This window comes from Eubalaena glacialis, chromosome 2 (genome assembly GCF_028564815.1).
Source record: "Eubalaena glacialis isolate mEubGla1 chromosome 2, mEubGla1.1.hap2.+ XY, whole genome shotgun sequence".
In the NCBI taxonomy this organism is placed as follows: Eukaryota; Metazoa; Chordata; class Mammalia; order Artiodactyla; family Balaenidae; genus Eubalaena; species Eubalaena glacialis.
Window position 1 is genome coordinate 62711740 of NC_083717.1, and position 27821 is coordinate 62739560.

A 27821-nucleotide genomic window follows, 5' to 3' on the forward strand; every position below is an offset into this window, starting at 1 on the left:
TGCCAGCCTTCTGAATATCTAGCTGTGGCCTACCCTGTGGCTTAGCTTGGTGGGGGGACCTGGGAGCCATCTTCTGAGGCGGAGGAGAGAGGGTCCAGCTGTCAGTCAACACCATAGCCCTAGGGGATGGAAGGACAGTCCCCTTGACGAGGGACAGCCCTGGGTGGGACAACCCTGTGAGATCCACCATGACTTGGAATTCTTCTTGATAGGTCACTCTGAACATCCCCTCTTCTGAGTATCCCCTTTCTCATGGATGCAGTTTTAGAGCAGGAGGAATGTGGGCAGACATACAGGTGAACTTCCCAACCTCAGAAGAATGACTTGAGACGCAGAGCCCTACCTCCTGCCCCCTTCCAAGAGACAGCCTCCCTGAGGGGTCCTGGTACCAAGTTGTGGGGCCTGGAACCTGCTCAGCTGCCTTCTGCCTTGGGAGACTGTGGGCGCAGGACAAGTGAGCAGTGTCTACCACCACTCCCCTCCTCCCACTAGACTGTGAGCTCCTGGAGGACAGGGATTTGCCTTGTCACTGCTGTAGCTGTTCCCGGCTACCAGGCTGGGCCCAGTGGGACCCAGCAAGTGTTTGTTGAGTGAAGGAAGGGGTGACAGACCCTTGGAAAACCACGTGGAGACAGAGGTAGTCCCTCCTCTCCAGCTCTGCTAGGCCAGCCCCCAGTCCGGACTGCTGGGACCCCGCTTTAAACGGTGGCATCTCCTCAGTACCGCCCTGGAAGCAGCTCTTGGGCTGGGAGGAAGGTTCAGATTCCAAATTCTAGTCCAAACGCATGTCCTCAAAAGGAGGGAAGCAGAGCCCAGCTGTGGGGACTGGGGCCCCTTGAGATTCTGGGGCCTTGGGGCCTTGAGACCCTCGGTCCAGCCTGGGTCCTGGCCTCTCTGTCCCCGCCCGGGGCCCTGCGGCTGGATCCTGGGTCTGGTCCTCCTGGCCACACTGACCACCCTGATTGCCCGCAGCTGTAGTCACGGTCCGGCCCCCCAGGCCCTGCTTTTGAACATCCACAGAACGCCGCAGCATGCACACGGCACTCCGCACAGGCCCTGGGGCTGCCTGGGAAGCCAGAAAATGAGAGACGGGGGAGGAAGAGGGCCTGATGTGGGACCACCACTCCCTCCCCTCCCTCAGGGCGAGCCGCACCTCTGTCTCTACCTTGGCGGGAGCAGGGAAGGAGGAGGCCACAGCCCACCCTGCCCAGAGATAAAACCGCTCAGCCTTCGGATCATTCCCAGGCCAGGCAGACTGGATTAGCGCTCAGGCGCATGGGTTGTGGGTCTGAGTCCTGGCTGTGCTGCCTGCTGACTGTGCAGGATCATCCTTTAAAAATCTCTCAGCTCGGCTCCTCCCAATAATCGCTCTCCGTAACTCACAGGTCTCTGGATGGATGAGAAGGCCAGTTTGGGGAAGGCTGAGTCGGGCGGAGTGTACACTCACCGGTGGGTCCAGGGGCTGGAGCTTAGGAGAAAGGCCTGAGCTGGATCTAGACATTCTGGAGCCTTCAGAATAGGGGTTGGGGTGGGTAGCCGGGGGTGAGGGAGATCTCCCAGGAGAGTAGAGATGCAGGGAAGAGTCGGGGACTGAGCGGGAGCATGGGCATTCACAGGGCACAGGGAGAAAGGAGCCCACAGAGGAGTGGGCAGCGAGAGGAGGGGGAATCAGGATGGGAGGGTCCTGGAAGCAAAGAAAGAAGGGGCTTCAAGAAGGGGGGTTGCCTCTCAGACTCGTATAAATGATGAGCAGCTGTGGGGAAGTATCTGGCCCCTGGGAGAGGAGGACAGTCGGTGAAGCTGGCTGTGGATGTTGAGACTGAGCAGGCTGAGGGTTCAGGAGGGGAAGACAAGGACGTGAGACTCAGATCCAGCCGAGCAGAGGTGTTTGTTCTGCCCGTAAAAAGTGGTTGATTTCACATAACAATCTGGATTTCTGGCTTCTCTTGAAAAATTGAGAGCACTGATAACCCAAGCCTGCATTCCTCCCTCCTTGGCAGAAATCAGCGGGGGTGCCTGGGGGCTGCTCTCAATGAGCCAGTGCCCTCAAGTTTGCCAGTGGATTCAGCTCTCTACTGCATCATACACCCGGCTGACTTCAGTGTTTATTAACTGGCTTGGGCCTTGAAGGCACTGACCGTGCCATCCCTGGCCATTCCTTCTGTGGAATCTCACTGTGTGTGTAGGGATGGGAACAGACAGATATGGGGAGAGCACAAGGGCAGAAGGAGCTGAATTGGAACCCGAACCCTGGCTCCCTGGCCAGTGGCCTCCCTCCCTCTTCGATAGATGCTAGACCACGGGGCATGTGACCCTGAAGCCTGTAGGGGCCAGGCAAGGGCAGAGCGAAGCCAGACCGAGCCTGGAGGGGGCACCAAGCCTCCTGGCTGCTCATGGTGTCCTGGGAGGGAGGAGGAACCCCGTCAGCAGCAGCTTTGTCCATGCTCAGAAATAAGCAGACCAGACAGCCTATGTCTAATGCAATGAGGACACCAGGAAGGCCCCCACTGGCTTGCCTCATTTCCTGAAATCTCCCCACTAATACTTGCTTCTTTTGGTTAGCATTGTCCTTTTGGGCTGCTCCTCCAGGATTCCAGCAGTCCTGGGGGAGAGCTCAGGCTTTGGGGGTTTGAATAAATGTTTCGGCATGAGAAGACCTCAGGGGCCCTTGGCAGAGGTGATGGGGGAACATCTGGAAAGAATCCTGCAGCTTCAGTCTGGCTGGGGGTCTCGGGCCAGCCTCCTTTTAAGCACTGATGACAGCTGTGTTTATAGCCCTGGGACATGGGGACGTTCTCACTGAACAAAAATTCTGAGGCTCTGAGCCTCAAGGGACTGACGTCATTTGGAACAGGTGCAGGTAGGTCAGGCCACGCCGTAGGCAGGAGGCCCTGCATGGAAGATAAGACCCAGGATTCTCAGGGCCTTCTCTACCACGTGACTTCTCCCACAGGCATCCTGCTGGGAAGAAAGGAGGCTTGGCCTCTGCCAGAGCAAGCGGCCGGTTGTCAGATGGGGACAGTCATCTTCATCTGCTCCACTCCCACTGGCCAGCCATGTGATCTTCGTCAAGTCCCTTCACTGCCCTGGGCCTTGGCCTCCTTGGCTATCACATGGGGCTAATGCAACCTGCCTCCCAGGGCTGCTTTATTAGAGCCAGAGTGCCTGGAGACCCAGGCTCTGAGTGAGCTCAGTGTGGGACTCACCCACACTGGGGGCTGCTTTTTACTCCTGGTGCTGTCCCATGACCACTGTCACTGTGAGTGTTATTGTTATTTTTGCGAGTCCAACCCTCTGGCTGCTGAGACAATCTCCCAGGCCACCTGTGGTTCATACCGGACCTCCACCTACTTCGCCCAAATTCCTGCCCTCTGGGGCCCTTGGCCAAGGCCCACAGCCAAATAAGGGAAAGTGTGAGCAGGCAGGTCCCAGGAGGGGTCTTCAGACTGGTCACTGGATCTTCTCTGCAAGTCTGGGTTAGGACCCTGATGCCAACATCCCCTTCCAAGGGCAACAGCTATGTGAAGATCAAGGCAGAGAGTGAGGTGGAAAGAGCTTTTGGATTTTGGAATCCTGGATCCTGGATTGGGTACCCACTAGCTCTGTGACTTTGGGCAAGTCACAAAAATGCTCTGAGCCTTAGTAACCTCATGTATAAAATGAGGACATGGGCAAGTCACAAAAATGCTCTGAGCCTTAGTAACCTCATGTATAAAATGAGGACAATGTTATCTAGTTCATGGGATGGAGTGATGATTAAATGATATCTCACACACACACACACACACTCACACACACACCCCTAGTGCATTTGACAGGTATCTGGTAGACACTTGAAAAATATAACCTTCTTTAACCTTCCTTTCTTACTAGGACCCCTGACAAAACTGCCCTACTTTCAATATCTTCTTCAGTTAGTCACCAGGGTCAGGCTCAGTCTGGGGCCAGGGTCAGGGCTCTCAGGCTTATCCAAGAAAGGAAGCAGCCCTTCCCCTCCCAGTACTGGCTCTGTCTCTGCTCATTAGCTCTGGGCAGCAGGCAGTCAGAGAAGCAGCTGCCAACTGGCAGCCCAGCCATCCAGCCTTTGGCCAAGGGTCAGAACCCCACAGGCCGTCTCCTGGCTGGCCCCTTCTCCACACTCTGCCTGCTGGGGTACTCCCCACCTGTCAGCGCCACTGCCTTCCTGATCCCTGCTGTGCTGTGACAGACAGGTCTCTCTGTGCCAAGCTGGGAGGCAGGTGCTGGGCACTTCTCAGGCCCCAGAGCCTTGAGCCAGGCCCAGACCACTCGGGGGAGACCCTGGGCCTGGCCACTGACCCAGCAGACCTGGGTGTGGAATCTGTTGGGCAGTACAACTGGAGCTCTTGTTGCCTCTAAGGAACTGAGTCCGTTTCCCAGGCCAGAGCACAAACCAGCCCGGCAAGCCTGGGACAGCGTGGAGGCCAAGCCTTATATCCTGGCCATGGGAAGGCCAAGACTCAGAGAGGGGCAGCGACTCCCCCGAGGTCACACAGGGAATCAGGGGCTGTGGGCCAGGCTCTGGGTTTTCCTGATTCCATTCTGGCTTCTCTCCACTGACCTGTGGTTTCTTCTGCTAGGTCTCACGTGCCCACTGTGACTCTTACTAAGGATATCCCCTCTCCCTGTGTGATACTTTAGACCTGTCAGCATCTCCCGGATGGTGGTCTGGCTCCACCATCTCTTCAGCCCATTGGGACAGGTTCCCAGGTGAGGTATTCAGCATCGAAAGGTAAAGTAACTTTCCCAAAGTCACAGAGAACGCTCAAAACATGACCAGATTCATTCATTCATCTGTTTATTCATTCATTCAACAATTATTAATTGAGAACTTCCTATGTTTCAGAGTCTGTGTTGAAAGTAGGGATAGGATGGTGAAGGAAACAGACCTGGTGGTTGCTCGTGGAACTAGTGGGGCACAATGGGATGAGGCACTGATGAAGAATAAGCCAAGAATCACATCAAAGCACATAAAACACGTGAAACTGCAGCTGCAACACTGGAGAAGTACACAGTCCCATGGAGGGATGTAATGGGGGAGGATTAGGCCTGAGCTGGGAGGTCAGGAGGGCTTCCTTGAGGAGGTGATAACTGAGCTGAGATCCGACGAGGGGAGGGGAAGAGAGAATGTTCTGGGGGAGGGAGAGTGCAAAGGCCTGGGGTGGGAGGGAAGAGGGTCTGCTCAGAGCATTGAGAGATGTTTGTCCATCGGGTGTGGCTGGAGCAGAGAGAGGGAGGTGGGGTCATGCTGCTGGGGAGCTGGAGCGGCTGATAAAGACCCAACCATACTGGGCCTAGAACCCTCTTTACCCTGAGAGCAATGTGAAGGGTTCAAAGAATGGGTTCCTCTGGTACTATGGCACCACAGTATCGAATGGTAACCTGTCTTTCAAGGGGGTTTGAAGAGGGGCAATATTAGATGTACCAAGAGCAGAACAGTGCAGTAACCTAAGGTGGTGGCGCTGGCAGAGAGAAGTGGATAAATTCAAGATCGGAGAGGAACTGACACGACTTGGCAATGGATTGGATGGGGGCAAAAGAATGTGATTACTGATGCCAGGATGCAGATGAGCTCAGACGAAGAGAGAGTATAGAGAAATAAGAGAGACCTAGGGTTGAAACCTGGGACAGGCCAACATTTAATTCCAGGTAGAAGTGTTGAAGAGGTACACATAGAAGAATATAAGAGTAGGGCATCTTGGAAGCCAAGAAAAGCAAGGGCCACCAACAGAATCAGTGGTCATGAGGGGTTAATGCCACTGAGAGACCGCGAAAGATGAGATACCCATTGGAAGGAGAGCTAGGCATGATGATCTCTGGTGACTTCAGAGACAGCTATTTCAGTGGAGAAGTGGGGTCAGGTTGGAAGCAAGTCAATGGCTTAGCTGGAAAGAGGCAGAACCAACCACAAAATGAACCAAGTGGACCTGTTGGTCTGTCATAGTCGCCACTGGAGGACACACCCTATTACTAGATTGGCTCAAGGCTAGAGCCTGCATGGTGGAGGGAAGTGGCTACACCCCAAACTAGGGAGGCCCCATCTTGGACCTGAACCCTATTCTGCTCCTCACTAATGGGTTAAGTGGCTTTGGGGCACCCTCAGGCCTGTGCTTCAACCATCCCCCACCTTGGGGCCCCACAATGGGCCTGCCTGCTGAGGATGCAACACCCCAGAGAGGAGGAGGGAACTAGGCAGAGACAAGAACCTCCAGGACCCCATTCCCAGTCTGAGGTGAGACAAATGGGATGGAAGAAAGTAGGAAACTAAGCCAGGAGACAGAGCTGAGGACACCAAAACACAGGCAACAAAAAGATGAGAAAAAAATGCTTTGAAAGACTATAAAATTATATATATATTCAATATATATTATGTAATATGATTTAACAGTATTTAATATATATATAGTATATAATATATATTTTGAGCATTGAAATATTCATTGTGAGAAAAATGAAAACTTTGGTGGATTTGCTTATGCCTATTATATGCTTTGTTACTGTGTATTTGGAATCAGACATGGTGGAGGGGCGGATATCATATCCTTTCCAGGGGTTAGGGCTTCTGAGGGTCTCGGTCCTCCCTCTGGGGTTCCTGCCTCGGGCTGGGGGCTCGCACTGAAAGCCCTTTTCAGGTCCTGACAGCTGGGCCTTCTTTCTCAGAAGCCCCCCCTTCTGCTTTCATTTGCATCTCATTAGCACCTCCTCTGCTGGTGGCAGCTCAGCCGCCCGGAGCCCTGGAACGCAGGCTGCAGGCTCGCCTAGGCCCTGCTCCCTGCCCCCTCTCTGGGTGGAGATGGGTGCAGCGATGCCCTCCCCCGCCCCACCAACCCCTCCACACCCCTCATCCAGGCTCCGCGGCTTGGCTCCCGCTGCGCGTTCCCATGGCAACCGGGTGATGGCGCAGGTCGCGGTGGCTCTGTCGAGGAGCCACGGGCCGCCCAACTCCCCGCCCCACCGCCCAAACTGGATTGGTGATAGGCGGGGCCTCAATCTCCCGAGATGATCGGCGATAATTGGTTTATGGAAATAGCTGAGGGGAGAAGGCGAGCTCCCTGCCAAGCCTGCTCTCAGCCACCTGTCCTTCTTCACCACGGAAATGGAGTCGGGGGAGGGGAGGGCCGAGGAGCTGGGCAGGGGAAATGGGGCTTTCGAGACAAGCATTTCACCTGTTGGGCTCCAGCACCTCATCTATCCCACTTTCACTGTGTGTGTGTGTTGGGGAGGGGTTGTTGTCATAGTAACCTGGGGTGTTTGCATCAGTGCTCCTTGACCCTGTGCTCAGGCCTATACCGGGCATATTGTTGGGGAAATGGAGAGGGAGACATGGGATCTGTCCATGGGAGCCCCAGTTTAGGGGACAGAGGAGCAGCACATAACTTCATTTATATAAAGTACGTCAGACCAGTGTTGCCACTGCTGTCCGTCTGCAAAGGAGGGAGAGCTCAACTTGGACGGGCGCCTGGAGGAAGAGGCTCACAAGCAAGGCTTTGAAAGTGGATTTTGGCAGATGTTGGTGCAGGCACTCCCCAAAAGGAAATGTGGACAAAGCCTGTAGGCAGGAACTGAATGCTGCTGGTATTGGTAGAGGAAGGGAGGGGTAGGTAGCTTGGTGGGGAGGCCCCAGTGGCTCCCAGTGTCTACAGAAGGGGCTAAGGGATGGCAAGCTCATGGGAGGGGATTACTGCATGGGACTTTATAATCAAGACTGAGTAGGTGTCCAATATCCATATAGAAGCTTGGCTGGATTGAGACTCTGTCACCCCTGATACCCTTCCAGGAGAAGTGAGGCCCATGAAGTGGGAAGTGGACATGGCATGGCAGGCCTCGCTCGGATACCGGGCTGTGAGAAGTGTGTACCCTGACTCCGGCTGGTTGGAGGGGAGCGTGCATTAAAGGATCAGAACGGACTAGGGAAGCCCCTGTAACAGAAAAGACCGGAGAAGTGGTGGGGGCCAAGGAGGAGGATGATCTTGAGGATCCTACCCCAGGACTGGGCATGGTAAGATGGGGCACTCAGAGGCTGGGAGAGCAGCCCTTAGGCCTTCTCCTTCCTTTGACCATCACCTCCCACTGAGTCCAGCCCAGGCCTCTGCATCCAGGGGCCCTGCCCCACTGAGGTCGATTTGTGGCCAAACACTGGTCAGCTGGTTGTGGGATCACGGAGTGGCTCTTCCCTCCTTCCCCAGCCCTTTGGGTGCTCATATCCCAAATATCCATACCCTGGTTTCTGCTCCAGGTTGGACACCGTCCCCTGCCCTCACTCTCAGCCAGCTACTTACACTACCACGTAGGGCCATGGCTCAGAGCCATCCTTGGAGGCAGGAAGGTTGGTGGCCCCATGGAGAGTGACTGTGATGACCTCCTTATCAGAGGGAGACAGGTGGCTGATGACAGGGTCCACATTCTGGGAGGTATTCATGGGCTCCTCTGGGCCCTCGGTGACCTGTGGGGAAAGCCAGGGCTGAGCGCCTCTTCCAGTGTGGTCACCTCCCTTTACTGCCTCCCTATAACTCTAGCCCCCTCTCGGTTCCCCTCCAAGTGGCTGTTTCCCTCTGTCATCCCCACAGCCAGTCTGGAACTACAGGGGCAGTCACCTTTGACCCCGTTTTCTCCCTACCTCTGTCCCCCACTCCACATCTCTGTCTCCCTCTTGCTTCCTCCAGTCCTGGATCTATCACTTCCTGTAGAATGAGACAGGCCACTTCACCTTTCAAGTCCAGTCCCACCTCTAAGCCTTTGCTTTTGCTGGTATCCTTGCCTGTAATTTCTAAATCCTGCCCTACTTTTGAAGTTCTAGCAATTGGCCCTCTTTGCTCCTGCAACCTCACCCCAGGCCAGCTGTCACCTCAGGTCCCTCCTGTGCACAGCGCTTTATAGTTTACAAAGCCTCTCCACATCCATGGAGTCACCCAAAGCATTAAATAGGGATGAATGAATATGTCTTTCCCAGATGCCTCATCCATCGTCTACCCAGAAAACCCTGCGGACCAGGAAGGAGGAGAGGTGCCTGCCTGCACACGGGGCCTCCTAGGCTGCTTGCCCCAAGCAGACATACGTGCAGGGGCTCAGCATCTTGTGGATTCACACGCTGGAAAACAGAACCCTAAGCCAAGGCAGCGAAGTGGGAAAGGGAGGGAGCTTATCAAGGCCCAGGGCAGGCTCAGTTTGACTCTGGAGGCAGTGGGGAATCCAGGGAGGGTAGCAGAGTCGGGGTATGGACATGGGGCTGCTGCGGTTGAGGTGTCCTGTCCTCCCTCGGCACTGGCTGCCTGGCTCTCATTCCCAGGCCCGGGGGTTGACACAGTTGACCCAGATTAAGCCTCATCTGGCAGGAGGCCGCTCCCCCCACCTTCTGTCCCTCCCGCTGATTAATCAGCACCAGCTGATGTGAGAGGCCCTCCTGGCCCTGGGAGAGAAGCAGTGGACCTCTTCAGGTTGGAGATGGGGCCCTGGGGGGAGGGCGTCACTGGGGTCTGACCCTCTTATCTGGGAAGCTTGGCCTGTCAGTCCTGCATTTCAGGGCAGGCTGTGGCAGGGGTGGGGGAGTCCTCAGAGCGGGAAGAGTCCACGGAGACCATAGAGAACGATGTGAGACAGAGGCCCAGAGAAGAGGAGGGCCTGGTCCGAGGCAGGCTTTGTGCTGGTGGCAGCCCCAGCAGGCTGGGTCCCCTGACTCCGTCCTGATGAGCACTGAGTGTCTGGAGGGCTGGCTTTAAACCAGCTCTACCTCTCACCACGGCGGGACCCAAAGCCAGCTGTGCTCTGAGAATCGGTTTCCCCAATGGAACGATGAGTGCTTAAACCAGACCGTCTGAAACTTGCCCTGCTTCCTCTGTGAGGGTCCAGGTTCCCCATACACTTCTCCCCCTTTGAGCCTGGGGGTCCCGGGCACATTTGCTTCTGACTCTGGGAAGCCTCCGGGCCGAGACAAAGGGAAGAGCTTTTTATGGCTGTTATTTCATGCAGTTCCCTGCGCTACTCCAATCTGTCAGCATCTCCTGCCAGCTCTACCTTCAAACCATGTCTAGAATCTAACCTCTTCTCACCATCTCCACTTGGGTCCAAGACATGGAATTCCTGCACTTGCCTCCTCATTACTTTCTCTTTTCTGTTTGTTCTGGCCCTCCCTCTGCCCTGCCGCATCTCACAGAACAGCCAGAGTGATCCTCTACAAATTTCAATCAGACCACAACACTTCTCTGCTCAAAATCCTGCAGTAGCTCCTTGTTTCACACACAGCCTCACTGTGGCCTGTAAGGGCTATACACTCTGGTCCAGGAAACTGACCTCGTCTCATCCCTGGGTCCCTTGCCCACTCACTCCAGCCACACTGGCCTTCTAGTGGTTTCTCGCACCCACCAAGCTGGCTCTTGCCTCCCAGCCTTTGCCCTGGCTGACCCTTCTGCCTGGACTGCTCTTCCCTACATGTCCATCTCTGTGGCTTGTTCCTTCACTTCCTGCACGTCTGACTCTTTCTCAGAAAGACCTATCCGGTACAGGCTGTGGTCCTTGCCTAACAAGATGACTAATTAGGAGGTGAGAACACCACTTCCCTCCCCAGCCCCAGAAGTGCCAGCCCTACAGAGACTCTCCTTCCCTTCCTCTGGTTGAGGAGCCCCTCCCCCAACCCAGGACTCAGCAGAAGCCATCACCATCTGCAGAGGTGTTGAAAGCTGCCCCCTCCTCCCCTAGTCCTCTGCCAGGCCAGGGCGGGAGGAGGGGGAGGGAGGTCAGTACTCAGAAGGAACCCCTGCCAGGTGGAGGGGGAAAGAAGGAGAAGCAGCCACAGAGCCACCCCCTACCCTCATAGATCAGTGTTCCACCCTCACCGCACACCCCGTAACCCACTCACTCCCCAGCAGGTTTGATCTGGTTTGGTGATCTAGGAGCAAGACTAGCAGCCTAGGGGTCGAGAGACTTAGGTTTCAGCCCAGCTATGCCCCCAACTCTCTAGGTGACCTCTCTGAGCCTTAATTTTCCCACCTGGTCAATGGGGATATCTGGAACGGTTTGTAATTCAGCCTTCCTAATAACTGGCCTGAGGTTCTTGCATTGAGGTCAGGAGAGGTGACTAATGTCCCTCCCACTCCCAGATTCCCAGGAACTGCCTAAGATAGTAGCTCCAGCCCCCTGATTGCTGTGATGAGCTCCCTAGGGCCCCAGAAGTGAGGGCCCAGCAGCATGGCAGTTGCCCAAAGGCTCTCAGTGACTCCCTGGCAGCCCCAAGTCCAGCCAGGCATTTGGCAGACCAGGCCATGAGTGGTGCCTCATCTACGTCCTCTGCATCCTCTGCACCCTCTATGTCCTCTGTGCCTCCCCTCTGGGACAACTGTCCAGGAAATAAAGCTTGCAGGGGGTTTGGCAAGAACTGCTCATGCTTCACCTTTGGGCATGAGGCCAGCTGCCGGGCTGGCGCCTCCTGGTGAGGCCTGCAGGCATGTGTCCGCTGGGCAGGCTGGGCCCAGGGCCAGGGAGGCCTGGGGCCAAGGAGGAGACCTTGAGGGGGGACAGTGGGCCAACTTTTCTGCCTTCCCCTCTATCCTGCCTATGTCTGGATGGGAATCTGCAGGCTTCCCTCAGACGTGTGCCTGCATCAGGAGTGATGTCCTCTCCACGCCCTGCCCTTCCCAGGCCTACATTGGAGACTTCAGGGAACAGAAAATGTACAAGCTGGGTTACATGTGGGGGAGTGAACTGTGGGTGATGACGAAACTAAGTATGAGGTCCTACAAACCCATCTGTAGGGGTGACATGAGTCCGAAGAAGGGAATTCACTTCCCCCGAAGACAACTCCTGCAGGCCAGGAGCAGAGCTGGATACTTACACACCACTGGTTTACTCCCTGTTAACTCATGCAGCACTGCTAGGGTGCAGAAATCAGTGGGCAGTATTTCTAGGCAGAGGTTTGGCTGGTTTACCACCACCCAAGGCCACTCAGCCGGTACTGTCAGGGCAGGGTTATGATTCCAAAGCACAGCTCTCTCAGCTGCTCCACTGGGGCCTGGCATGTGGGAAGGCTCAGAAGTTGCTAATTCCAATGTCTTACCCTCCAGACAGCCCGCCTTGCCCTCAGTAAGCCAGGATTAGCCAGCAGATGTCCTGAGGGACCTGTGACTGCCCATCACTCAGGGCATTTGGGGTATGTGTGCTGGGGGGAGGGGACAAGGTGGGAGGGAGTAGGAAGATTGCACCAGCAGTGAAGGAGTTAATGGTCTATTGGGAAGGGACTTAAATTGGTTCTCCTGAGGGGACAGATGGAAGAAGACAGTCTCCTCCACCCTTCCCTGGCCACTCCTCTGCCCCAGCAATCTGGGAGGCCATGGGAAGCAAGGAAGCCAAGTTTCACCCTCCAGGATGCCCCTGGATCTGAAAGCCATGCCACTGGAGAGGCTCTGATGGTGGCCAGAGGAGGGGGCACTGGGCTGGGAACAGTCATTTGGGCTAATTCACTCCAGGGGCCTCTGTTTCCCCAGCTGTATCACCAGGGCTTCGAGTTGAAAATGGTCCCTCATGTTCCTTCTCCTTTCAGCATCTAAACTTGCCTGGGAGCTATGATGGCCATGGTGAGGCCCTTCTATAGGTGAGGAAACAGGCTCAGGGACACAAAAGCCCTTGCACCAAAGCACACAGCTTAGCTCACAGGCACAGGGCTGGAAATGGAACCAGGGTCCGTCCACCTCCACTTCCTGCTGTCTCTACTCTCCTCTCTCACCAGCCGTTCTTTGTATGTGACGTGCTTTCTCTGGGCCACAATGTATACACTCTAAAGCTCATAACCCGAGTAGCTAGTACTAGCACATGGTACTAAATATAGGAGTTGTGGTGTTTGGAGCAGTAGAGGCTTTTCAAAAGGACACAGAAGTCAAAAATCATAAAGAAAAGGATTGATATGATTACATTAAAAAATCCATACCGGGGCTTCCCTGGTGGCTCAGTGGTTAAGAATCCACCTGCCAATGCAGGGGACGTGGGTTCCAGCCCTAGTCCCGGAAGATCCCACATGCCGCAGAGCAACTAAGCCCATGCACCACAACTACTGAGCCTGCGCTCTAGAGCCCGCGAGCCACAACTTCTGAGTCCACGTGCCACAACTACTGAAGCCCACGCGCCTAGAGCCCGAGCTCCGCAACAAGAGAAGCCACCGCAATGAGAAGCCCGCGCACCGCAATGAAGAGTAGCCCCTGATCGCCGCAACTAGAGAAAGCCGCATGCAGCAACGAAAAAATATTTTTTGGCGCGCAGCCAAAAAATAATAAATAAATAAATTTATTTTAAAAAGTCCATGCCAACTTCTATAATGGTTCAAAATTCACCACACTACATTAAAAAAAAAGATAAACTGGAGGGAATATCTGCAGTATATATAAAAGGATGGATATCCCTAATACACAAAGAACACTGAAACCTGTAAACATTACCATAACAAAAAAGACATGAATGGAGGACTCACAAAGAAATACTAATATGTGATTAATATGTGACATGTAATTATGTACATTATGAACATCCTTATAGGGGATTCTACCCAGCTATCAAAAATGTTTCCCAAAGCTATGAATCAAATAAAACAAATCTGGCTCCTTCTCAGGGCTCCCATGCACCCTCCCTGGATCCCCGAATCCAGTTGGGTGGGCAGGTGGGAATGAGCTTCTGGAACCAGCTGGCAGCTTAGGGCCCCCAGGTCAGGCCGGCTGGGTACCTGGTCCCACGTGTGTGACATTCCAGAAGGAGGCTTAAAGCAGGAGGGTGGAGTCAAGAGGAGGAGCCAGCTGTGGGTAGAGAACACAAAGAACCAGAGACACCAAAGTCAAGGGTAATAAAGTAGAAACCGCACTGGGGTCTCCGTACCCTTAGCTGTTCGGTTTATTTGACCTAAGGGTGTAACTGCACAGAGGGTGTTCCCTAGTTAGCAACTACCTGTGTACCTTTGGCAAGTGACACAGTGAAGGGCATGGGTTCAGCCTTGCCAGTTAGCACAAGTAAGGGTCGTGCTGCTCTGTCACTGCTATTTATTAAGCACCTATTTTGTGTCAGGCACTGTTCTGAGTACTGGGAATAGAGCAGTGATGGAAACAGACAAAAATCCCTTCTCTCCAGACACTGGAGCATTTGTGGCCGGGGGAGAGGGCTGGGCCAGGGCTGGGAGACGGTGGAGCAGTGGGGCACGGGCACTGCCAGGGCAGCAACCTGGGAATCTCCTGGAGGATCTTGGAGGATGATGGTGAGCCATCGCAATAGGCTCTCTGAGCCTCTGTGACCCCCCAGCAACAAGAGGACAAAAACTCCTTTCCAGGCTGTGTGTGTGGGGGGGGGTGGGTGATATACCCAGTTCAAGCTACGTTTCTCTCTGGGTCACAGGGAGATGGGCAGAAATCACCAGATTGAGTTGATGACACCTGCAGGCACACCGCATTTCAGATCCCATGTGTTCCAGGAGTATAGGACACCTCACCGGGAAGAGCCACAGAGCCTACCTCCTTCCCCATTTCACAGCTGTGAAAACTGAGGCCCAGAGAAAGGAAGCTTCTGTCATGATTCAGGAGCAAACAAAACAAGGGACTTTGAAGGAGAGATGAGTTCATGCAGGTGCATGCCCCATGCCCCCAGGCCTCACCTTTTTCTTTTTCCGTACCATCCTCTTGGGGGCAGGAGTGTTTGGCCTTGTTTGCCAATCTTGGGGACCAGTACTTGGTATTGCTGGGTGATCAATCCTGCTCAGACAGCTGGCCTGGGTACCTTGGAGTCTTTGGGGGTGGCGCACAGTATGGAGCGTCAGTGTGGTCTCAGGGGTGCTAGACACCGGCTCTGGGACCTGGGCAGGGGGAAGGGGGAGGGCAAGGGTCTGGCGCTTTCTCAGCAGGGAGACATTCTGCGAGCAGAGGTGATGTGTGGGCTCTGGGCCTTGGCCAGCTGGGCAGGGGTCAGCAGCTGGGCAATCGGCTCTTGGCACCCCCAGAAGGTAAAGATAGGGGTGGACCTCTCTCTGCCCAGACCTGGAAAAGCAGTGAGATTTCCACCCACTTGGGTCACCTGGGCAACACTGTGTGAGACCGCAGGGCAGGGCAGAAGTCATACAGACACCTGTCAGGTGCAGTGGCGGGCGAGTCCGAAGCCCTTCCCCCTGTTCCTGGGGCTGTGTCCTGCCTGCTCTCCGGCATTCAGTCCTCATCCTTCCCGCTCTGGGTACCCCAAACAGCCCATCAACCAAGATTCACCAGCGGTCCTGTGTGCCCAGTCACATGCTGACCACGCTGCAGGAAAGGAGGAGACCCAGACACTGCCTGCAAGGAAGTTGCAGCTTGGTTGGAAAAACAGCTATTTCTGTTAGTGAACCTGCCACCATCCTGCCTCTTTGGACACCTATAGCCTTCTGTTTGTTTAATAGTAATAAACACAAAGTTCAGGAGAATGGTTTCCTCTTGGAGGGTGTGCGGGAAGATGGGAGAGAGAACGGGAAATAAGTAGATGTGGTATTGTAACGTTGTCCCCTTAGATTGGGTGGTCAGTTAAGAGGTGTTCATTATATTATTGAAAATAAATGATAAATAACTAAAGAGGGCTATGTACGGGTCAACAATTGTTCTAGAGTATGGACCAAAGATTATGACTGACCCAATTCTGAGCTCCACAAGAAATTATTACATAAATAACGACTCTTTTTTTTTTTTTTTGAGCACTTACCACATGCCGGGCACGGTTCTGCCACCGTGAGATGGCAGAATGCCCTTGGCATGGGGGTGGGGTCTGCTCCATAGGGAGACGAGGTGTGAACTGGCCTCAAAGGATGATCAATACGGGGTGGGGTTGAGAGATGTCTGGAAGACCCCTGTGGCCTGCCCCATTCTTCTGCCAGCTGCTTTAGACACCATACGGAGGGTTCTTCCCATTTTCCTTGGTTTGGGGGCCAAGGCCAGGCCCGCCCTGGCAGCAGAAAAGCTGAGGACTCACCTTTGATTAGAACTGAAAGGTCACCAGCCAAGGTCACCCAGATGGTTGGGGATGCACGCTGTGAGTCCCACTTCCAGGTTTCTCCCCGCCCAGGCCTGGGCCGACACTCTCACAATCTAGCATGCGTGGAGAAGGCCTCAGTGGGTGGTTCCCCAGTCTCCCTAGAGAGCCTCCCCCTTCCACTCAGTCCCAAACGCTTTGGCAGCAAGTTGTGGTGGCGGGAGGGGACCAGAGCTACTCCAGTGTCTACAGGGGCCGTTTGTGGCTCAGTTCAGGGCCCTGCAGCAGGTCTGGGAGAGGCCAGCAGGGCTCTTAGGGAGCAAACATTAAGGAGGCACTTGGCTCTCGGGGCTATGTGAGTATTCCTGCCATCACACCTCCTTAAATTCTGCACCCTAACTGCCTGGCCTGCCCTGCCCTGCAGCTCCCTACTAGCATCTGGGCTTTCTATAGCTGCAGCTCCCAGCCCGTCAGCCTTCCTGCCTGGGAAGAAGATAATGCAATTGGGCAGTGGTTCCAGGCCGTCTGGCTCCAGAGCCCTAGTGAGCCCTGAGCCCTGCACACTCAGCAACCAACGGAAAGAGGGCCTTCCCACCGCCTCACTCGCTGGCTGCCTGGCTTCCTGGACCAAGGGCCCCTGGGACACTCACTCCTGTGCTACACCCACCTTCCCTCCAGAACTGCTTACTCCTCACCAGTGAGACGGCCATCAGCCTGGGGACTGGATGTGGCTCTCCTACCTAACAACGCTACGAACCCACCCCCCTCCCGCGCGCGCTGTTCTACCTGCCTCGTTGCCCTTTCCCAGTAAGGGGAACTCCACCTCCCTCAGCCAAGGGAAATGAACCTGCTCCCCAGATGTCCAGAAGACCTTCTGCTCCCCTGCCCAGGGGACCAGCCCCAAGCTTTGATGACTCAAGGAGATTCCACTGTTAGCGGAAGCAGGTAATGATTGATCTCACAGCTAATAAGTAACCTTACCCAACCCCTCCCCTCAGGAGAGAACACTTGGTGCTGCATCATTCGGTAGGGCCAGGGGTTAAACACAGCCATTAGGGAGCCCCCAGTCACTGCGCACTGGATCTGAGGCTGGCTCTTGGGGAAGGAGGGGTCCTGCTTCTTCCGCTGGCTTTGCACTGGGCTTGCTGGGCAGCGGGAAGAGCCTACCCCTCCACCTCCCCCATTCTTTCACCACCACTACCCCACCCGCATCACGTTCTCTCCGTTTCTTTTGGGCAGTTGAATTAGGCTTCTGGGAAAGGGAAGGGATAGATGAGGTGGAAATTTAGTGTGATTTTTGTAGCAAATAGCAGCTGATAGCTGTGTGATCTTGGTTCACATACTAACCCTCTCTGAGCTTTGGTTCCCTTCTTTATACAGTGGGGAAATCAGGCAGCTATGAGGACTGAAGGAGACAATGCAGGTCAAGCCCTTAGTGCTGACACTCATTTAAGTTCTCCAGAAATGTTCGCTCTTTTCCCTGCTAAACAACTTTGGACTTGGCAGGTTGTCCCCAGAAGAAATGGGCCAGAAAAGTGAGAAATGTCTGCAGGGTGCAGTCTCCCCCCAGCGCCTGAGCCTTCACCCCCACCTCAGATATTCCAGCCTCCCTCTTCTCTTCCCCAGACCCACTCTGTTCCCAGCTTCCAAGCCCATGCCCACAGCCACCTTTCTCCAGGCAGCCCCCTGGCCAGAAATCTCTTCTCCCCTCCTACCTAAATCCAATTTATCCTCAGGGTCCAGCTCAAGACATTTCATCCAGGAAGCCTTCCTGACCCCCCTTCTCTCCTGCTCTGAACAGTCCTCTGTCCACGGTAACACCTGCCTGTGCCTGTGTTTGTGAGTTCACTCCCGATAGGAAATAAACCTGAGGTCAAGTGCCTGCCCCTCCGCGAGTTATTGGCAATTGTCAGCCAAGGCAGCTCCTTTAGAGGGTCTCTACGCTCCAAATGCCACTTCCCCTCAGCACCAGCCGTGCACACAGCAGGTGCCCACTCATTGGCTGAAGGATGGCAGACTCCAGGAGGGCCCCCTCCTCTGATTACAGTGGTGAATCCACAGCCTGCTAGGTTAGGATCATCAGGGGCTGCTCTGACCTCACATCAGCTGGGGCTCAACCTGGGAGTTTCTGCAGAGAGATTTGGGGGTGAGTAGGGGAGAACTGGCTCTGCCTTGTGCTTCAATTTCATCTCCCACTGGGGCCAGTTCACACCCTACCCCTTAAGGCACTGGGCAGAGTTTGAGCTTAAGTCACTGCAGCCAGAGCTCTGCTGGGGGCACCCGGGAGCCCCTCTCTCTGTGGTTCCCTCCAGCCTGTCCTCCTTCCTGCCCTTAGTCCCGCCCACACCAAAGAAGCAGCTCAAGGACAGGGCCACCAGCTTCCTCTGAGAGTGTTCCAACTGGGGAGCAGGTGAGTGTGGCAGGAGGGTCCTCTCCCGTCACCTGCGGTGCTGGGCGGCTTCCATTTGTACCGTACATCCATTCTCCCTCTTCTCCACCCTGCGCTGTGCCCAGGAGGCTGACCCATGTGGCTACTTCAGTGGGTTCTGGTTGGGTTGGGTTTATGGGAGGGCCATCAGGGAGCTAGGAAGATCCTCCTGGCTGGTTCTCTGGGTTGGCTGGTCCCTCTCCCCAGGGCCACCCTGCCTGGCAGGCAGCACTCTCCATACAGCTGCCCCTCCAGGTCATCATTCCCCCTCTTGCCTGTTCAGGTCTAAGAGACAGTGAGGGCTCCTCTCACTTACTAGCCCCCAGGGTACTACACTGTCCCTCTTGTTTTTCCTAAACATCACCCTCAACTTTGCAAATAGCCCCTCTAATAAATTCCCCTCAAATGACAGAATTTGAATGCCTTCTTTTTCCTACAAGGCCCCCAACAGATGCACCTGCTGAGTGAGCCCCTCTTTGTGGGCCTGAGCGCTCATCTGATAAATACCCTGGTATTGCCGCCATTCTCATCACCTCCACATCTTCACACCCTGCTAACGATGAGTGAGCTCTTTGTGTCAGGCGCTGTGCCCAGAGTTTACCTCACTGTCTCATTTCATCCTCACATTCACAGCCCCAGTAGTTATTGTTTTTACTCCATTTTAAAGAAGAGGAAACAGATGCTCTGAGAAATGAAGGGACTTATCTAAACTTTGAAGCAACAGAGTTGGGATCCGAATGCAGATCTGCTGGCTCCGAAGCCTGTGGTCATAACCACCAAAGCATATTGCTTTTTCCTTTACTCCCAGGGCAAGAGGTCACATCTCTCCATCCTTCACTCCTAAAACTGGGACAACACGTCAAAGGTCAAGCTCAGAGATGAAAACACCTGACCTCTTGAATGGGGCCAGAGAGATGCTCTGTGACAGTGCTGTCCACAGACACCAAGAGTCAAAGGAGAGAGAGGTGGAGCATCCTGGAGGCTCACTGGGCACGGCTGGGCCAGGCCGCTGTAAACCAAGGCAGAAGCTGGGGTGTCCAGAGGAGGCCATTCTATCCAGCACAAATGGGTGGCAGTGTTGTTTGGTGGAGTCCTGGTGCTTGGGGGCTATGCCTGGCATCACTAATGGGAGCTTGCTCCCAGTTGCAGCTAAGCCCCTTCAATGCAGCCTGTCTGCTGTCTGGGTGGTGGATCCTGGAGGCACTGGGGGGCTGCCCTCTGACCTTCCTCTGGTGCCCTACTATGCAGAGGTGACCTGGATCTGCTCAGTCAGTGGCTGCTGGACCTAACGCATGTGCCTCCACCATGGCGTACTTGATAGTCCCAAACTTGTCACTGCGCCTCGTCTCTGTCCCTCAGGACTGACCAGCCTGGCCCAGCACCATCACACTGGGCAGCAAAAAACACCATCAACCGGCTTGGCATCTGCCAAGCGAGGCTTTAACTGTGGCTCCTCCAGCCCCAGCAGCAAGCATTTGCACAAGTCCTTTGACCAGCTGGGGCCTCAATTCCTCATCTGCAAAGCAGCAAGGAAAATCTACCTTGCAGGGGGTGCGGTAAGGATCAGGTGAGAGAATGGACGCCTGGCACATGGCAGGTGGCCCAGAAAACCGAGCTTCCCCCATGTTTACGCCAGTTTGTACCAATCCGGAGCCCCTGTGGCCCCAGCTTTGCAACGGGAGACTTGGGGTGATTGTTATGGATATGCTGTTCTCCTTGTTGGCTGACACCTCGTCTCTTAGCTCAGCAGGCATGTTTATTGATCACCGCATTGAAGGAGTCCTCTCAGCATTGGTAACCAGAGCTCTAGTTTGGGGCAGCCCAGGTCCCATCATCATGCCATGAATCACTTTGCTAAAGAAGCAACGTGGCTTTTGGGCATTTTTCTTTTGCAAAATCAATAACTCGTTAACAAAGGACTGAATAAAGGGGTAAGCAGGGAAGGCCACCTGCCATTCCCTTCCATCAGGAGGGGGCTGAAGAGGGACCCTGCCAAGGTCGAGTGGGGGTCCACTCAGGGCAGAGAGGCCTGGGGGGGGAGCAGTAGGCTCAACTAGTTCCCTCACCCCAACTGTTCTGACCCCCAAGTCTGACCAAGTTCCTCCTCTGCTTTGGTAAACACTTCAGTAGGCCCCACTGCTCTCAGGAGAGATGCTGACTCTCTCAGGAGCCTCATGGTCGGCTCGCCCCAGCCCCTCCAGCCTCATTGCTGCCGATCCCTGCCTCACACCCAAGCTCCAGCCACACTACACGTCTGCGGTCCCCTGAAATGGCTCTGTTCTCTCCAGCCTCCTGGCCTTCACCTAAGCTCTGCCTGGACTGTCCTCCCTCTACCAGCCTGAATAATTCATCGTGTTTCTTCAAGACACAGATGGAACAACCTCCAGCAAATCTTCCCTGAAACCTTCCCCCACTGCCCCCACTTCCATCCAGGGGCATCAGATCCATAGCCCCTGGGCCTCCCCCTGGCCTGGCTCATGACCCACTATTGACTTTTCTGGGAGAGGGTCTGTCTCCTCTGAGGGTAGAGACCGTGCCTGGTGATGCCTTGTCCCCAAGGCCCAGGCTGTTGCCTGGTACAGAATTGGTGTCAGGCGGGTGCTCATTGAATGAGTGAGGGATGACGTTAGCATCAGATGCTTTCCTCCTCCCTGCTAGTTCCCCAGATGCCCCCACTTCAGCCTGGGACAGTGATGCCTGCTCCCCAAATAGCCCTCTCTCTTGCAGAGAACAAGCCCTCAGGGGCCTTCTTCCCCTACTCGGGCAGGAATATTTGGTGTGAACCTCATAAGAAGAGCCAACAATTAACAAGCGCTTGTTATGTGCCAGGCACTATTCTATGCATTTTACATTTGTTAACTCGGTGCTCACAACTGCGTGTGAGGTAGGTACAACTGTAACCCCCCTTTACAGATGGGAAAACAGAGGCAGTACCAGGAGCTGAACAGCCAAGCTTAGACCCAGGCCATATGGCTGGAGAACCTGCATTTGTCATCACAGCCCTCTCCCTTAATGAGGTGCTTGTGGGGAGTTTGGGGGTGGGGGAGACAGCCCAGAGCACCCCACTCCCAGGATGGGGCCTCAGGGCCCACTCTGCAGCTGGAATGAGCCAGCAGGTCCGAGGAGCTCCAGTTACAAGAAACTGCTTATTCAGGCTTTACCTGCTGGGATCCCTTGATTCCCTCCCTCTCATTCCCTCCTCAGCACCAGCCCCTCGTCCACAGGGGCCGCCCACCATCTCTACCAGAGAGCAGAGCCTCTGGCCCTAATCTCATTTGCGGCCATGAAATCGCATTTGCAGCGTATTAATGCAGCATGGAGCTGGCCCAGCCCTGCCTGTCTCCTGGAGGAGAGGAGCCTGGAAAGCAATCTTGTGGGGAGGCACATCCCGGAACACCCACCGACAAAAAGCAATTATGCTTTAAGAGGAAGATTAAAATAATATCCTCCGCAACAATCCCCACCCGCGGGCCTCAGCTCCACCCAGCCTCCACCACCTCCCGACAGTGATTCAAGGGCAGGCTTCCTGCTGGGCGGTGGGGGCGGCAGACTCAGTTCTCTCCCTCCGAGGAGGACGTGTCCCCAAGGCCTGGCCCCTCACCTGCCCCCGCATTCACCACTTTACCTCCCTGAGTTCCCCAAAGAAACTATGCCCTCTCTAGCCTCTGGGCCTTTCCCTAGGCTGTTCCCTCTGCCTGGAATGTAGCCCCCCAACCCTTGTTTATCTGGCAGGCTGCCATTCACTCCGCATAATAATCATAGGTTAAGTTTTCCATTCACTCCGCATAATAATCATAGGTTAAGTTTTTGAGCATTTAGTGTGTTCTTTAAATTTACTACATATTCAATTCAACAATTCTGTCAGGGGACTATTGTCATTATTCCCATTTTATAGATGAAGAAAGAGGGCCACAGAGAAGAAGTCCCATAGCTGGAAGGTGGCAGAGCAGGGATTTAAAGGAGAACATTCACCCTTTCGCCCAGGGTAAGCCCAGCTGCTCCCCCTCCTGTACCCATGACTGCAGTGGTCTCACTGTGGTGTCTTATCTCCCTGAGGACTCTGAGAGGCCAGGCCTGGAGGAGAATCGGGGTTTAACAAAAAATTCTTGGGTGGAAGAATCGACACACCTCCCTGCAGGGATAGAAGGGGTGCGGATGTGTGTCCCACTCCTGCCTCCGAGGCAGTATCCTTCCAGTGGTGCCTTCCAGTTTATCCGTATTGGAATTGGAATCTATTTGGAGTCCCCTCTCCTCCAGGAAGGGCTCCTGGACTGCATGCAGTCAGGTTAGCATATCATTTAATCTTCATAATCACACTGCAAAGTAGGCATCATTATCCCCATATTACAGAGGAGAAAACAGAGGGTCAGAGAAGTGAAGTGACTTGATCAGGAACACTAAGTATGAGGCAGAGCAGGGATCTGAATTCATACCTGAATCCAGCGTCGATGTTTATCCACAGCATCTTCTTGGCACTGACTCACTCTCACTCCTCAGATAGGGTGGGTAAGAGCTTAATTCTGTGCTGGGGCTATTAATGCAACACTTTTTTCTAAGTGTCATCAGCCAACGCCAGTAGGCCAGGGGGGTTGCCTGGGGACTCTGAGTCACTGACAGCCCCAACCCCATCCCCAGTCCTGCTCCCAAACCTCCCGGCACATCAATGAGAATTGCTGTTAGGGTCAGCTTCACACTGAGTAATCTGTCTGGGCTGGACTTGGTGTGAGATGGGGCCACCAGGAAGAAATCTGTTGCCCCAAATGCTTGCCCATGATCCTGTCATGTTGCCTAGAAAGCCCATTGAAGAATGAGCCTCCTTGGGAAAGAACACTACAAGTCATTCCCTCCTCTGTGCTGATTACTGTATCAGAAAAAGCAAAATATATGGTGGGGACCTGGATTCTAGCCTGGCTTTGCTACTGAGTCAATAGGATGCCATGAGTAAGTGGTTTACTTCCCAAGGGCTCAGTTTCTTGCTCCAGAAAATGGACATTATCAAGGCTAACCTGCCCACCTCCCAAGACCCGTGCAGTGCTCTAATGGGCTTTGTAGCTTCCCCCTTTGCCAGCCTGGCTCCAAGCAGCCTGGGTAAACGGTATAGCAAAGGGCTCAGAGCACTGACCCTCCATTCCCTCGGCATCCCCTGCAACTCCTCATCCCACAAACATGCTCTCTCCACTCCATCCTTTCTCCCTGCTTGCTGTTCCTTCACACACCTCGTGCTCCCACACCTTTGCTCACCCTGTTCTCTCCGCTTGAAAACGACTCTCCTCAGTCCCTACTGGAATCGCACTCATTCTTTGAGGCAGGGATCAGATGTTCCCCATTTGTGAGGTGGGTTTTCATGAACCAAGCAATTTTCCACCCTCTTCCTCACCTGAGCCTCACAACCTCCGTGTCAGTGGGTACTGCTCTGCCTACTGTACAGATGAGGAACTTGAGGCCCAGGGAAGTAAGCGATTTGTTCAAAGTCATACAGCTCTTATGCAACTGCAAAATGGAGTCCTAAATCAAGGTCTTTTGATTCCCAGTCAGAACTGGTTTTCCTACGGCAGACTGAGTCCTTGATGACCACCCTGCTCATGCCCATCGCTTCCTCCCCAAGCTCCAGCAGCCCTCACAGTGAGCTTTTTAAGTCATGGTCTTCCAACTCCTCCTATTTCCTCTCCCCACCTAGCCTGGTGGCTCCCCAAGGGCTGGGAGATCAGCTACCTTGTTTACTGCTGGGGGAGTGGATGGATGAATGGTTGGATGGACAGATGACCACTGTGGGCCAAGGGAGGTTGGACCATTGGACCCAAGGGCAGGCTGTCAGATCCAGGTAGAGAAACGATACCCCTGATTCATCCTCCATCCATCCTGCTGGCCTCAGCTGTGCCAGAGCCCAGGGACTCTGCAGAACCAGCCCGGGACCCGGGCTGGGGTGTCTTGGCTGACTCCTGACGGGCCAACCCCTCACCAGGGCCATGGCAGGCCAACTGGGCACTGTCAGCTTTCTTTCCCTGCTGCCCTCCCCCATCTGCTGTTTTATTAGAGACCAGTTATTAAAGACTGATTTCACATGGGGTTTTAATTTAACCTCATACATCACACATGCCATATCCCCAAAGCTTCTTTCTCCTCTGCTAGAGGCTGCACTTGGAGGGTTTGTACAGAGATAAAGCCAGGAGGGTCCCAAGGAGGTATGGGTCTGTGTGTGGGAGGGGGTGTGCCCCATGTATGTCCGTCAATGAGTTGGTGTGAATCTATCATTGTGATGTGGGGAGGGGGTCTCTGCATGTCCAGGATGTGGTGGGTTTGTGTATATCCAACATGTGTGTGTCCTTGTGTGTCTGCACGTCTGTGAGAGTGGCTGTGTTCCCGAGTGTCTGTTGGGGGAACATCTACTTTCCAAGGGTGTGAGTGAGGGAGAAGAGAGAAAGATGACCCTAAAAGGCCATGACAACTGGACCCTCCTGCCCCTCCTCCCTCCTTTCACATGAAGGTAATTTCTGGAGATGAGAAGGCTACCATAGTCCCCCCCGCCCCCCACCCCAGCCCACCCCGGAGCCCTTCAGCTGCTGGGCCTGGGCTGGCTGGGAGGACATCAGAGCCGGGTACCCCCTTCCTCTCCATTTCCCCTTCACCACACACATATCACACATTCACACACACACACACACACACACACACGGTCTCCAGGAGGTGTGAGTCAGAGGCAGCCCCTGGCTGGGGTGGGGGAGGGCAGTGATGGGGGAGGGGCAGCGGGGCCATCTGGTATGTTCAGATACAACAATCTGCTAATGGAGTTTCTTCCCAGACCAGCACTCAGGCTGATCCAGCCTCCTCTACCCTGAAAACTGGTACCCGGGTCCCAGAGACAGTGGGCTTCACAAGTTCCCAACACGCTTCCCATGGGAGGCCAGCTAGGCAAGAAGTAGCTACCCTCTTTTCTAGATGCAGAAACTGAGGCCCAGATGCATCTGCTTTGCCTAGTACAGACAACCCAACTCATTACTAGAAGCGCATTTATTAAACCCTGCCTGCAGGGCACGGCTAACCATATACCAGCTCATTTAATTTTCCCAGCAACAGAGGGCGTAGGAATTGCCCTCCCCCATTTTACAGATGTGAAAATGGAGGCTGAGGGAAGTTATATAACCTGCACAAGTTCACACAGCTACTAAATAAATGTTAGAGACTGATCTGAATCCAGGTCCACCTGACCCCACTGTACCTGCCTCTCACTGCAAGTTGGCTGAACCCCAAACTCTCCTATAACCCACCTGTCTGAGCTCTAGGCACCGACTCCAAAGGCATATATAGAGACTTGGAAATCAGGCAGGCGGGGTGAAGAGACTGGCTCGGGCAAGGACATAAATATGGGACCCCCCCCAACTTACATATTTTCAGGTCATATCCACTATGTCCAGGGACTTTTGAGGCCCTTCAGAGGCCCCTGTGGGCAGAAAGTCTTTCAGGGCCACCCAGGAGCAAGAAGGGACAGCAGGCAGCTTGCAGGGTCATTGTGGTACAAATAGCCATGGGCCTTTCTCTTCCTGAGGAGGGTCTGGCCACGTCCCTCACCGCCCCCCTCCCCCCCTCCCTGGGGCCAGCCCTGACCAGCCCCGCCTCTCCTGCCAGCCTCAGCTCTCCTCGGCAACTGGTGATGGGTCTACACCCCTCCCTGCATGGGTGACAGCGCTCTCTGGGAACGTCTTGACAGTGCCTTTGTTCCCCAGAAATAAAAGAAAATCGAGCTACAAAGGGAAACCTCAGGTAGCTTTTAACGGAGCTCAGCCGCCTGGGGCAGAGTGTGTTTAAGCTGGAGGCAGTTATCACAGGAGCGGAAGGGGGAGCCGCCCGCAGCCCTCTCCCACCCCCCCTCGCCCCCTCGATTGAGTTTACACAAGGAAAAGGCTCTTCCAAATAGCAGCCAAGGAGAAAAATCAATGAGAATTGATAGAGAAATGTAAAGCAGCCGTGTGTGTGTGTGTGTGTGTGTGTGTGTTAGGCACAGCAGAAGTATGCTGCCTGGACCCAGGCTGACCTGCTCTGGGGCCCAGGCCAGGGGAGCGGGGGCTGGGAGTCACTCCCCGGCACGTGCCCGTGGAGGGGTGCTGGTGGCTGGGGGAGGGGCAGCAGCCGAGTCTCTCACTCGAGTTAAGAGAGAGATTAATATATTCAATCCGCTCGGGGTAATTGAGGGAACAATTGGAGTGTTTTTCTAAAGCCCATAAAACTGCCTCATTTGCAAGGAGGAGCTGACCTGCTCACATCCTCGGTATGTGATGGAGCACAGGAAGGGAGGGGGAAGGTGACATTGGGGCCCCAATACCGAGGGACTGCGGCATTAGCTTGGGAGGGGGTTAGCAGTCCTGATCTAACCTGTTCTCACCTTTCCCACCTTGTTAGTAGCAGTCCAATCCTCTGTTTCCCCACCTGTGAAATGGGCCGTGGGCATCCCCCTCCACCATGAGGTTGGATACAGGAGGGAAGCCGACACTGACCCTGAAGGTCTGGCACTGAGGTGTAGGGGCGTGAGCAAATAAGTACCCAGCTCCCCCGCCAGGCCAGCTCCCCACCCCCACCCCAGATGAACCGGGCAGGAATGTTAATGAAATCCAACAGTGTGTGAGCCTGTCCCCACTAGAACCGTTTCCATCTCCAGGGCAATAGAAATAGTATATACAATAGTGCGTAATAAAAGGCAGAATGAATTGAAAAGCAGAGCAGGAAGGGGAAGAGAGTGAGGGCCTGGAGTGCGCTGGCCGGAAGGCAGAAAGACACCTGGGGGTGGAAGTGTGCGGTCTGGAGATCTAGCCAGAACTGGGACCCGAAAAGGATGGAGAGAATCAGAGAGGGGGGTGGGGGAGGGGAGGAAGGAAGGAACAAAGGGACACAGACGCAGAGACAGTTTCGGGGACGGCAGGCAGCAGGGACGCCAGGAGAGCCACTGACTGGTCATTCCCCTCCACTCCTTTTTAATGAAAACCCCCCAGCCTGTTGGTGCCAAAGCCACAATCAGAATCCACAGGCTTAGAGCCAGGTGCTCCGCATTTGGTGATTGCTTTATTAGCTTTTTCTTCTCTTTTTTTCCCCTCCAGGGCAAAAAAAAAATGCTTTAAATGGAAAGAATTAAAAAAAAAAAAAAAGACCCTTGAAAGCATCATTTAAAAGGCTCCTCAGGAACAGAATCATTTCCTTGAAACAAAACTGCGATTGTTTGCAAGAGGTAAATGCAGGGGAGGGAGCCCACCTCCCCGCCTCCTTCCCCTCCCCCCACCCCTCCCACGTGGGAGGAAGCTCCAGGGCCTAGCACGAAGGAGCCCCCAGGATGGCTCACAGAGCTACCAGCAAGGAATTTTAAAATTCATGTTTCCCGAAATTTCTTGACTGGGAATTTCCAGTCCACAGTTTCCCCCTTAAACAGCGCTGCCCCGCAGGA

At 54.4% G+C, this 27821-nt stretch overlaps 1 protein-coding gene across 1 annotated transcript in view; it reads right to left on the minus strand.

Annotated features, from left to right (window-relative positions):
• The window catches only part of CCDC33 (coiled-coil domain containing 33), a 115893-nt gene that overhangs the window by 83014 nt on the left and 5058 nt on the right, over positions 1–27821 (minus strand). Inside the window, 1 exon segment of the mRNA XM_061181429.1 lies at positions 8298–8445. Coding sequence (XP_061037412.1) covers positions 8298–8445 — 148 coding nt within the window.